General features: G+C 39.5%; 1 protein-coding gene across 1 annotated transcript; it reads left to right on the top strand.

Moving 5' to 3' along the window:
- Nucleotides 1–1591: 1591 nt before the first annotated feature.
- On the top strand, nucleotides 1592–11857 carry ggt5b (gamma-glutamyltransferase 5b). The gene is made up of 12 exons (XM_038733806.1): nucleotides 1592–1928; nucleotides 4107–4234; nucleotides 4327–4422; nucleotides 4948–5143; nucleotides 5651–5811; nucleotides 5971–6117; nucleotides 6252–6382; nucleotides 7322–7509; nucleotides 7633–7724; nucleotides 7842–7951; nucleotides 8036–8146; nucleotides 8370–11857. Exons 1-12 carry the CDS (start codon nucleotides 1756–1758, stop codon nucleotides 8514–8516), a joined length of 1680 nt encoding a protein of 559 aa, XP_038589734.1. The 5' UTR covers nucleotides 1592–1755; the 3' UTR covers nucleotides 8517–11857.
- Nucleotides 11858–13248: the final 1391 nt, after the last annotated feature.

Raw genomic sequence — 13248 nt, 5'->3', positions numbered from 1 at the left:
ATGTTAAAATCACCAACAATAACCACACAGTCAAAGTCAATACAGATTATAGACAGCAGTTCACCAAAGTCATTAAAAAAGTTTGCACTGTATTTAGGGGGCCTGTAGATATTTAGAAAAATAGCTCGAGAAGAGGAATTCAGCTGAAGAGCCACATATTCAAAAGAAGCAAAATTCCCATAAGACATCTTTTTGCATTGGAGGGAGTCATTAAACAAAATGGCAACTCCACCTCCTCTCTTATGCACTCTAGCTTCACTCATAAAACTGAAGTTGGGAGGGGTAGACTCGATAAGGACAGCTGCACTGTTATCTTGGTCCAACCAAGTTTCAGTTAAAAACATGAAATTAAGAATGTGAGTTATTATAAAATCATTGATTAAAAATGTTTTTCCTGCCAAAGACCTAACATTTAACAAAGCTAATTTTAGTGTGTTAAAAACATTTTCTGGCCCACTTTTTTCGACAGGCTGCGGCTGACGAGGAATTAATACTTAATTTGCAGTATATGTTGAGTGCTTCCTGTTTCTTAACACATTCACCATGCTTTTTCTGTTACCTATCAAGACAGGGATGGAGAAGACTACCAGCACACTGGGCCCCGGCTTGTCCTGGGAAGAGTCATGAGTGCTATTTTCCTTGTAGCCTGGACCCAGCACATATCAGACAGAGCTTACTGGGCTTATTCGCCATTGCAGAGTGGGAAGGCGGGTTGTGCGCTGCATTTGTGACACATGTGTCAAACCTGGAGGACTTAGAACCAGTGGTGGAGGTTGACGGTGAGGGAGGTTTAGGGTAGAGAAAATGGGGGTGGAGCGAGGGAAGGAGAAGGATCAGAGCTCTCTTCCAATGGGGGTCGGGGTGGCTCTCCTTCAAGGTTTCTGGTGTGTTGTTATGTCTTCTTTTTGTTTAGATTTCTCTTGTCTCTTGTCCTTGGCAGAGGGAACAGTGCTGAGTAATACCCTATATGTGTAGGATTAGCTGAGACAACAATAAAAAAAATTTTTATTTATCATTTAAATGTTTTGTGTGGACTGGTCCCTGTGACCATGTTACAGCGTTTAGCAACCAGAAGCCACTGACTCAGTAAAGATGACAAAATTAAGATACATGGGCCAACTGTCTCCACTGACACAGAGGCCACATCCAGTGTAATGGAACAGGGAACAGGCAGTTTCCCCTTACTCTGGGGTTAGGATATAGCGAGAAATGATGGCGCTGCAGGAATAGAACAAAAAAAGGGGGGGGGGGGGGGACTTCATGTTGCGTCCAAAGAAGGAAGTTGCCTGGAAGTGAAGAGAAGTTCTCTTTTGAACATTAAAACAAGATTTAAAAAAACGCAGTCAACTGGGAATACCCGTGACGTTATGGTAATTTCCTTTGGGCGTGAGAAGATGTTGAAGCCATATACATTCTTTTGTAGCCTAATTAGCAGTAGTGCTGTCCAGTAACTAGTTCTATTCAATTCAATTCAATTCAATTTTATTTATATAGCGCCAAATCACAACAACAGTTATCTCACAGCGCTTTTCATAAAAGAGCAGGTCTAGACCGTACTCTGTGATGATATTTACAGAAGCCCAACAGTTCTAGTGGCTCCCCGCTTTCACTTGACGACGGCAGCCAGTTGATGGAGGGAGGGGAGGGGTAAACCCAAGCTCAGGATTAAAGCAGTGTTCATTGAGCGTGTGTACGCACTGAGCGGCAGCAGCAACAGGTCTTTCAACAACACAAGTTTCTTGCACAGATAGTTAAATGGCTAAATATAAGCCATGGCTGGTGTGCTGCTTCATCTTGGCTGGTTTACTTTGCGCAGTTGCTCTCGTGTGCATGTGCATCGCCACATTTCAGGACAGTGGATGTCCCAGAGGCAGCTTCAGGCACGCGGCAGTGTCTGCAGACACGCTGCGTTGCTCCGAGATCGGCAGGTAAGACACCTTCAGACGGGAAACAGTTTGGTTTTAATCTGGTGCAATCAGCGCTGAATTTGACCCGAGTTTGGCTTAACACACTGTAGCCTATTTAAAACCTTAAAAAACGTGAACGTTTTTTTTGTTTGTTTGTTTGGGGGGGGGGTTGTGGAATTTTGAACTTTATTAACTTGTTCGTTACCATACACAGTGGCATATTTCCATCATATCTGTTTCTTTATTAATTATAGCCTACTATTCAGAACTGTGTAGGCCACCAGGTTGCACCTTCGTGCTCGCTTGAGTGCAAATGAGAGAGATGAAAAGCTGAACTGAGCAATGGGATAAGCAGTTTAAGAGATTTGATAGGCTCTATTTGGAGAATAGAGATAATACCAAAGGTCTGTGCAGACTGGCCATCGCTTCTACCTATCCTGTTGGATGTGATTGTAAGGAAAAACTGGCTTTCAACCCAACAAACTGATGTTAATCTTTCTATTATGGCTAGAGTAGACTTGGTTCTTTCTCTGATAAACTGTTGCAATGATGTAGCCTAGGTATTTGATGCATTGATGGGCCACTATGTGAACTCGTTTGTTGTTGTTGTTGTTTAGGTTTTTTTTCTCTCGTTTGTGCATGTAGCTCTTCGGCTTTTATTTTTATTTTTTTTGCGAGAGAAAGAGAGGTTTCTGTTTTCTGTCCTCTGCCAAGATTTGTCAGAAGTTCATTTCCTAGTTCACTGCAAAGACAATGTGAGCTCCAAGAGTGAAGCACCGAGCCAACATGTTCTTATCTAATATTGTGAGAGAAACTTTTTTGGATTTCTTCTGTTGACCAGTGATGAGACAAAGAGTTAAATAACACCTTTGATAATATAGGCCCTATCTTATATTTGTAAACGGTGATAATAAAGGGAGTTATTGGAATATGTTTCTGGTCTGTCAACCATGACAGACACTTTACACACTGTGATTATGTAAAATCAGTCACTTCAATCACCACTTAATTAGTTACTCATCAATAAGGAGATTGATAATAGTAGTCTTTGTCACACAACAATAATGATTAAAGTCAAGTACAACTTTAAAACAAAATCTAATGACCAAAGTCGTTTTTTTTCTTTTCTTATGTTGGGGCAAAAGCTCTAAAGGTTGTCCCTGAATCTTGAATAAACACTACTATTCCTGTTGTTGGATCAAACTGCCACATCTCAGCATCTACCAGCCTTTGTTTTTTAAAATCTGCCATTGACACCAATATAGTCATAGTTCTCTTGAACTATATCATTTGCATAACACTTTCTTTTGTTTTGCTGTTTGCTTTTTTTTTTTAGCTAGCTGCATATGAGCTCCACTTTCTGCAAACTCCCTATTCAACCACACCTACAGGCTATATACTTCACCATGGCAGGTTTAAAGAAAAAAAAAAACACACAAAGTACAAAGTACACACAAATTAAATCACCAGATTAGAATTGCCAAGTCTTTATACACAACATATAAAACCTTGATTTTGTCCTTCATTCAGAAATGCATCCATTTTGTGATGTGTACTGTGTGAAGACATAATACAACAATTTAATTCATTGTTCTGTCTACACTGTTCCCATGAGACCCCTTTAATTAGATGCTTCTGATTAAATTTTACTAACATTCTGCTTCCTAAGACTTTTTCCTCAGTTAAACTCCCAATCTTAACAGAGCCAAAACATTCCCAACACTACCTACTCTTGTTGCTCAGTGAACACAAGTGACCCGACGCCAACCTCTCCGTGAAAAGACCCATTCAAAGCTTTCAGAGGAAGAAGCTTTCATACATCATATACATGCTCTGTTGAGTAGTATAATTAGGTTGAGTAATCCCAAAAGTAAAAACAAATGAGTTGTAATTTCGAAGAAAGACACTTTACCTCAAGAGTTACATTTTTAAAAAGCACCACCTTGACCAGCGACTTTCTGGTATGTTGACTGAAGTCTACCTCAGCCATGAGCACATAGTTTGAACTTGCCTGTTGGCAGCACTCTGATACTTTGGCACCCTGAAACACTGAACCCCGAAGTCTACTAATATGTCATGCAGCTATTTAAAAATGTGTACACATTTCTGTAGTTGGGCAAATATGTGGTGAGTAGTCAGAGTTGGTGACTATGTGTTTACACACTGCCCATAAATCCAGTGAAAATGACTGTTTTCCAGGAACATGCTCCAGCAAGGGGGGTCAGCAGTAGATGGCGCCATTGCAGCTCTTCTGTGCACATCTGTGCTTAATCCTCAGAGTATGGGGCTTGGTGGAGGGTCTATATTAACTATAAGAAATAAAACCGGTGGGTATTCTTAATCAATAGTGTGACTTGGATTTTGTAATAATTATAATGATTAATTGGGCCAATGATTCTAATTGCTGATCTTTTCCCAGGCATTGTCAAAGTCTACAACTTCAGAGAGACCGTCCCACAGTCTTTCAAAACTAACCTGTTAAATGACTGTCCCACCACATTCAGAATGGCCACAGGTAGGCAGAGTTGTCCATGAGTGTACAGTAGCTCATAAAACAGATTTCCTACTCATGTTTCCTCATGTGGTCATTGCAATGTCATCCCAGTAACTCAGAGAAATGTTTTTCTAATGGATCATTCTGGCTCATTTTCAACATAATTTATTGCATTTTAAGTGCCCTCTCACAATGTAGGAGAAATAAGTGGGAAAACTTTACTTTAACCCCCCATATCATTCATCAGCACTATATAAACATTTAATTAATGGTCTACAATGTAGTTGTAAGCACACAGAATGACAAGTCACTTAATTGATTGAAATCACCACCCCTTAAATAAAAGAAAAATCTTAGTGGAGCTCTTGTTTCGTTGCTGAGGTTAGATGTTGTTTTCTAGCGTTAAACATTTTACATATGTAATTACAATTGCTTAACCGATAATATCACCATTTCTATTCCACATACAGTCCAACCAAAGTTCTCATCATTGGTTTCCATCGTTTGTTTAATGCAGCTGCACTGTTTCTCACCTGTACATTGTAGGCAGCCAGTGGATCGGCGTTCCTGGAGAGCTGCGGGGCTACGAGGTAGTTCACAAACAGTATGGGAAGCTGCCTTGGGCCAAGCTGTTTGAGCCAACAATTAGACTGGCCAAGGAGGGCATCCCTATGCCACCATTTCTGGGGAAATTACTGAGTTCCAGCATTGTGAAAGTACACGTGGAGAACTCCTCTCTCTGGTACAACAGCTCACCAACTGTTTAGTGACTGAGAGCTTTTCAAGGTCTCTAAAATGATTATTATGTTAGCAAATATGTTTCTTCAAGACTATCTACTTAATAGCCACAGTTATAATAAATGTTTCATTCAGTGTGTCACTGCCAGAAATCCTGGAGTAAAGAGCTATCCCATAAATCCCCAGTTTAACTCATGCTAGCTTTATGTAACCCCTGGGTCAACTATTGATGTCAGTATTTAACTTTCATGATTTCACATTGCATGATAGTTGTACGCAGCTGATGCACTCAATTGAGCACTTTTTGGATTAGTGAAAATTATTATTATTAATCTGTAACATTTCATGAGCAGGGTTTACTGACCCAGAGATGAAAGCAGTGCTCACCTTCTTTGTGAAATGTTGCTTTTCCCCAATGCAAGATTAGTGTGTGTGGTGTGTGAAAAGAGTGCATTTGTATGCTTCTGTTTATAGTTCCTGAGTTTTTTATATGAATACTTTTTTTTCCCAGTGAAGTTTTCTGTAACAAGAACAAAACGGTTCTAGGCAAAGAAGACATCCTGAAATTTCCTAAACTTGCAGAAACCATGGAAATAATAGCAAAACAAGGGGCGGATGTCTTCTACACTGGCAAGATAGGACATGACTTAATCCAAGATATAAAAGCTACAGGTTTGTACAATTTCACCATAGGCTGGGCAAGCTGTGGGTGTATATTTGAATAGACAACAAATGAAAACACACTTGTTCATAATGTAAAAAAGCAAAGTAGAAAAGCTAATATAATTTAAGATGAACAAGCTGTTTCTATATCCTACATGTTTCTATCAGGTGGGACTTTGCAAATGGAGGATCTGAAGTCCTTTCAGGTGCGAGTGGAAGATGCTTGGAAAGTTCCTCTGGGAAATATTCAGATGCATATCCCTCCACCCCCTGCTGGGGGCGCTCTGCTTGCCTTCATTCTCAGACTAATGAAAGGTTTCATGTCCTGTGTGATGACTTCAATTGACCTATTGTAGCAGTTGCTATACCCTGAATTATGATTAAGTTAAAACAAAAGATTCTAGAGCATAATCATTTTAAAGTTGGTTGTTGTTCTCCTTTATCTGCAGGGTTCCCCTTGACTCCAGACTCCCTGAAGGGTAACCAGAAGATTCAGACGTACCATCGCTTTATAGAGGCAGCAAAATTTGCTAATGGACAAAAGAGGAGCATTAGTGATCCTCTGTTTAATAACAGAAAGGTTGGGATATATTTCATTATTATTAGGACAAAAGATATTATAAGGAAAACAAGTTAATGATTGATTGGAAAAAAATCACATTGAGATGAGAAGCAACTTCACTTTTTTACTACTGTTCTCATCAACCTCGTTTCTAGTCAGAACAGAAATATTATTTGATTATAATGTTAAGAATTGACAGTTGTGTTTTTTAAACGCCAATACTCATATTGTCTGCAGGGAGTGCCGCAGCATCCTACTTTCAATACCTATACTAGCCGGTGAAAATTGTGCATTCAGCTGCTTTCCTCAGCAGTTGATGGAGAGTGAATATTTAACTTACATGTGCCATTAACTCCAAATAAGTGTTACTTCATGTCTGCTGGATGTGTTATTAGTTTAGTTGAGTTTCTGACATTTATTTGCCAGGGACTGTTTATTTTTTAATCTCATACAATGAGAAAATATTATTGTACCAGATTTAGCTACCCGCTGATTTCCATCTGCAGTCACTGGGCAACTCTAATACTGCTAATGCAATTAAATAGTGAACTCTTTGCTAACATGTAGGTTAAGCTGCAGTTCGAATGCAGGTTTAATAAAGAAAAAAATAGTCCACTGTCTTAGTGGTTAAATAAAATGTTTAATATTTTGGGAAAGACATTTATTCGTTTTCTTGCCAAGAGTTAGATGAGTAGTGTGATACCATTCTTGTGTCTGTACATTATATGAAGCTATTGCTAACCCCCAATAAAGGGTCAACATGTGAGTACAGACAATTAAGTGATAACAGTCTGATCAAATAACTCCCGGCAAAATATAACTGCAATATCCCTGGTTCAGTTCTGTCTGTTCTATCTTTGTTGCATGTCTGCTCTCTCTGCATGCTTCCTGTCTTTATCTACTCTGTAACCTGTCCAATTAAGTCAAAAATGGCAAAACATGATATTCTTCTTTCAGAGTGCAGATCATTTGATTGATCCTGCCTTCATTAATCGTGTCAGGGACATGATTTTTTCAAACGGCACCCATGACAACTCCTACTACGATATTGTCAAGCCTTCCTTGGATCACATTGGGACAACACATGTGTCAGTCCTAGATCAAGATGGACTGGCTGTCTCTGCCACCAGCACCATAAACCAACTGTGAGCAAGAAGTCTCTTCAAGCAGAAGATTTCTGTATCTACTTTATATCTAAATATTATATAAAATCTACAACAATATAATATTTATCCGCTCAGTCTACTGTGTTGTGTTTCGTTTTGTAGATTTGGAGGAGCCATTTACTCTCCACGAACAGGCATCATCCTCAACAATGAGCTATCTGACTTCTGTGGGAGAGCAGACACACTGAGGGCAGGTAAAGTCACAGACATAGACATCACCTTTCAAACTAAGGCAATTGAATTAAAGACATTAATTAATTTAGTCATTTAGCCTCTTTTCAGTCTGATATAGAGTATAATTGTTGTCACAGGTGAACAGCCTCCTTCCTCAATGACTCCGGTAATACTGGAGTCAGAGTCTGGAGGACTCCTTGTCATTGGTGGATCAGGAGGAAGCATGATTACCTCAGCAGTGGCCATGGTAGCTCATTTGAACTCTGTTTGTATGCTTGTTTATCTGCTTCTTCATTTGTTTTGTTTACAAGATGCGCTTTTATTTTGGCAGTCTATAATGAATCGCCTGTGGCTGGGGATGAATCTGAGAGAGGCCATTACTGTGCCAATAGTGTTCGTTGATTCCAAGAACAATGTGAATTTTGAGCCTGCTTTTGAAAAGGTGAGGTTCCCATCCTCAATGTCCATTAATGCAACCAAATTCACTTGAGTATGACGGCCTGTCTAATGAATAACATTTCTATTTATGTTAATGGATTCTGACTGAGATTACCAGGACATAATCCTACAAAATCTGATTAAATTTACCTGTAAGTAGTTTTGAAATCTGAAGCGCTAAGGAAAAGTGGTATTAATTTGCAGATGTGTTTTTTGCGTGCCCTCAGTCTGTGAAAGATGGCCTCAGAGCTCTTGGACATAAAGATGGGAACTGGCCATACTTCTTCAATGTTGTCAATGCTGTGGAAAAGGAAAATGGATGCATTGCAGCCGTATCAGACAGCAGGAAGATGGGGATGTCGGCTGGATACTGACCATACAGATCATGAGGAAGCACCAGGTTCCCCCTAAACTCTGCCCTAAAGACTGACTGAATGAACCTTTAGCCTTAAGAAAAATAAATGTGCCGAAACCGGGGGAACAAAATGAGAGCAATTTGGTGCTCAAGCTCTTTCTTGATGGAACTGATGAGCAGTACAATAATATAAAATGGGTCTTATTTTCAGCATTTCTGTTTGTTAGACAAAATTGCACTCACCAAAGTAATTGCAGAGATCTCGGAAATTGGTAACATGGCTCAAAAGAAGTCAGATGGGGCAAGAAACAAAAGAAGTGGTCCAATGATCAGATTATGTAAACCACTTTATTTGGTGGTAAACTCCAAGTAAGAGTTTTCAACACGTACTCATAGAAACGACAGAATAGGTCGATAGTCTACAAAACGACATATATGAACATTCTGTTCCCTATTGCCTTGGTGATGTGCGCAGCTGTAGGGTTAAGCCATTTAAGACATTTTAGAGGAGACATGCCACTCAATCACATCCTCAATACAACTCTATGGGAAAGCCTGTAACGGCAAAGATGGCAGTTATCCCGCCCCTCCCGCTAGAAAGCCTCGTCTGCTTTTAACAGTCAAAGCGGGAATCATAATTCAGCCATTCATTTGGTTCCACTGACGTAAGGGTCTGTTTTACTTCTACTGCGCATGTGTGGAAGAGGTGACGCATGCATAGTAGAAGCGGTCAGGAAAAATGCTTTTTAAACCTTATTTTGGAGCAAAACGTCAAACTTTTTCAGCGACTTTTATCAGATTTTGCTGCTGATTCTAGTCATGTAGCTTTTATGTCCCAGTGACCTGTAAAAGTGCAGTTCTGGCTCTCTCCCCATTCATTAAGATTGGATCCCGGTCTTTTTAGTGGTGTTGCCAAGATGGTGTTCGAGTGGCATGTCTTGCTTAGCTGGCTTGACTTTGGTTAAGCGGTCAACATTCATGCAATCACGGTTTAGGCACACACCCCTGTGATGGTTAGGGTTAGGGTAAGGCGCTTTGCGGGACTGTCAATGCCTTTAACAGTAACATAGCTAGCGCTAATGGTAATTAATGGTGCGTTCCATTTGACATGAGAAGTCAAAGGGAATGCCCCCCTCAGTCGGATTTCTGGCTCGGACAGTTGGGAGAACCGCGCTACCCTTGACTTTGTGATCCAGGAGATGGCTGCTCTGAGTATGAACAGTTAGTGAAGGTTTTGTTTATACTGTTTATTAGCACTTCTGTGTAATTGTGTCTCTTAGGGTTAGGGTTAAATACTTAAATACCGCACAATGCCTTTTTTAACAACCAGAGTTGCTAACAATGGCTAATCTGGCTAGTTGTAAACAATGGGTGGCTGAGCCAGGTTTTCCGATCTGTAACTGGAACGTCGTAAACTTGGGAGCAAAAAACCCCGCTAACACTAGCTAGCTAAGCTAGCAGCATGAAACACTACTAAACTCTACCTATACACTACAAAATGCAAAAAACACCAAAATTATTGCTAACCCTAGCTAGCTAACGCTAATAATACTACAGTAACAAAAACTGATGTTTGCTTTTTGCTTTACACAGGAACCAAACTCCAGTCTCTTAGGTGAAGGTCGCCAAATCATCGTTTTTTCTTGAATGTCCTTTTTAAAAATTTGCGGTGGAATTCAAAGTTGCTGCTTCTCCAATTCCTTCTGTGTGGGCATGGCACCAGCATGGCCCAGCACTTCATGTATGGCCTGCCTCTGGGTGTCTCGTCCCATTTCTCAATCCCGACAAAGACGATTTTTCTTTGCTGCACATAGCAATCCACTTCATCGTTTCCTCGCCAGTGAGCTCATTCTCGCCTTCTGATGGACCACATCTAAGTCCATGTTCATCTGTAGTTCGGCTATTTTCTTCCACAAATCTTGATGGGTTACCATTTTCCTTTTGGCACCTGACTCTATGTGGTACCCCCAGCTCTACCTTTGGAGTCTGGTTCTCTAATTCTTCACCATTGGGACCTTCTGTCTTCTCCATCCTGCTTGGCTGCTATAGGTCATCGTCTGATGCCACTGCCGTAGCCATCTTCTTCATCTTTGTTGTCTCGAGTCGTCTGCTCCTCAAAGCCTCACTTTGGGTCAGGGATGAGTTGCAGACTGGTTGGCTATTCATTAGGGTGACTAGACATCCTGAAAAATTCGGTACTGTCAAGCAGTTGTCCCGACTCCTGTCCCGAAAATTAGACTTAACATGGGTTTTGATTATAGCCTAAAAGTAATAATTGACTGTTGTGTAGTTCTCTTGCTCCAGCAGGGGTTGGAGGTTATCTCTACATTGTGTCAACAGTGTTGTTATAGCCACAAAGTAACGCTCTTGCTCTTTTTCTGTTTCTGGAAAGTGTAGCTTCAAGCAGCCACAGCAGAGAGATCTTCAATTCAATTCAATTCAACATCCAACATGCGTGTTGCGCAGACAGACGTGACACTCACTTTCCTAATGAAAGACAGGTAACTTACTGAACAAAAATAATAAATTTGAGTAATCATGGGGAATGGGACACTGTTTGATTATCTGCCCTGTCAGTCTTCGTTTTAGCAATGTTGTCAGATTCCCAGAACCCTGCAATTAACTTGAAAGAGTGACTGACAGAAATGATGGACAAAAGTACAAAAATAAGACCCAAGTTATAAGCTGGACTTATCCTTTGAGCTTAATGGACCACTGCATATATATATATATATACATTTTCAGTCGTCACACACACTCATCCTGATGTCATACCACATAGATGATGTAAACTAACGAACAGTAAGCACACCATGAGGCAGCTAGATAATTGCTGAGATCTGCTTTTATGAGGATTACACACTAACCGAAGTGTAAGGTGTCTGCAAAAGCGAGCCATTAAAGCAAATCTATTGTAGTTCAACACAAAACAAAACCAGACGCTGTTTCATTAATATTAATGAATCTTTTATTTTCTGACTGAACTGTGTAATTTTCTATGAAAGAGCTTTTTGTAAATGAGTCTGAACTTTCAAAATGACATCCTGCCAATTGAACCTGCCCAAACAGAACTTTTACTGTGACTTTTTTTTTACTGAGATTTTACTGCATGTGAAACAGCCTTAATCTGGTTCCAGAGCATATTGTGATCTTTGTTGAAAGATTAGGGAAATGCTGTAAAATCTCTTTAAAATTAACTTCAAAATTAACAAAATGATATAAAAAACTTGCTTATATTTTCTTACCACAGTGTAATTTTGTATTTTCTGTTTTAATATGTGAAAATGTTTTGTAAATTTGTATCTACATTTTTTACTGTGAATATCTGTGTTTTCACAATAAAACACAATGCCCAAATAAGGTGAGCAATCGCTGAGTCTCTTCACCAGATATCACATACACATATCATTGCTTGAATGCATGCTTTGTTAACCCAAACATCTTCAATACGCTTTTCACTGTAAACTACAGTTCTTTAAACATCAATCCTTTGTTGTTAGTATAGTATGATCAGCAATAATCTGCTTCATGTTTTCCTGTTTGCCTTGTTTTAGAGCAGCACATTTGCACTGAGACAAAGGAAGCATTAATGAGATACAATTCAGTAGAGAGACTTATGAATTAGTAATGATTTCTTAAGTGGATTCTGCCCCGTTTTCCTTTGAGGCGCTAGATGTGAGTTATGAGAACATGCAAATTTTAGACAGTGTGAAGCAACGCTGTCTTTGTTGTATGACAAATGAGTTAATCTAGATAAATTGAGACTTCATAGCTTTCGTGTCATGATATTAACAGCCATTTAAAGTAAACACCTGTTTACAATATGCAGAAAATGTCTCTCCACTAATAGTCTTTCACGCAAAGCAAAAACAGTAAAATAATCCTGTGGTGAAGCAAATGATATCAACAGTAGTTATTTTGATGTTATTATTTATGCATTCTGTTTGTGTGCATCATTATTTGTAACATAAGGCCATGCAATGCAGTGGATCGAATTAAAACCATGTAGGCATTGATATGCACAGAGACTTGAGATCTTTTCATGCCTAAAGGGTGAGTAAATTGGCTTGTCTGAGTTGCATAACTCTGAAGTTCATTATAACTATGTGGAAGTAAGATTGTGCTTTATTGGGCCTTAAAGGAAAACTCCAGTGTGACTTGCTCATTTTTTGCATTTGCCACCTCCTTGCAAATAGATGTTATCACACCATGTTATACAATTAAAGATATTTTAAAATTACTTTTATGGGAATTCCTGGTAGCCTAGACGACTAAAACGCATGCCATATAATATTAATATATGCGGTGTGAATCTCCCCTCTCCCGCCTCATTTACTGTCAGTCTCTGCCTACTACTGTCAATGAAGGCAAAAATACCAAAACAACTGTACTGAACACTGTACAAAGTTCAGCCCGATTTCAGTTAGATTTGATGGAAAACACTCTGCTACAGTATGTGAGCTATCTCTAAAAATCTTAATTAATATTACAAAACCAAAAGTAGCACGACAGAAGGAGGTCGTGGTGATGGAGGTAGCTGCTCCACCAGATGTTATTAGCATGAGTGTATCAGCAGAGTAATATTGAGGTGTCAGGCTAATTGCTGTGTACCTGAATATGACTGGGTGTTACAAGTTATCTGGTAGCCACAAAGCTGGTGAATGAGCCACTGATTCTGAAGCATGAAATAAACAGCTGATGTCAGTCAGTTATATACTGTATGTAACTTCAGTGCTTTGCCTGAACAAATG

This window comes from Micropterus salmoides, unplaced genomic scaffold, assembly GCF_014851395.1.
Source record: "Micropterus salmoides isolate LMB-PRFRI ecotype aquatic unplaced genomic scaffold, ASM1485139v1 Ms_hic_scaffold_20, whole genome shotgun sequence".
In the NCBI taxonomy this organism is placed as follows: domain Eukaryota; kingdom Metazoa; phylum Chordata; class Actinopteri; order Centrarchiformes; family Centrarchidae; genus Micropterus; species Micropterus salmoides.
Note: the sequence above shows the minus strand (reverse complement) of the source record. Positions and strands in the feature narration are given on the sequence as shown.

Excerpts from the sequence above, each read along its gene's own strand:
- ggt5b (XM_038733806.1), top strand. The coding sequence starts at position 1,756 with ATGGCTAAATATAAGCCATGGCTGGTGTGCTGCTTCATCTTGGCTGGT. Across the intron at positions 5,144-5,650 it reads GTGGAGAACTCCTCTCTCTG|TGAAGTTTTCTGTAACAAGA; the intron begins GTACAACAGCTC and ends TTTTTTTCCCAG. Across the intron at positions 7,952-8,035 it reads TTACCTCAGCAGTGGCCATG|TCTATAATGAATCGCCTGTG; the intron begins GTAGCTCATTTG and ends TTATTTTGGCAG.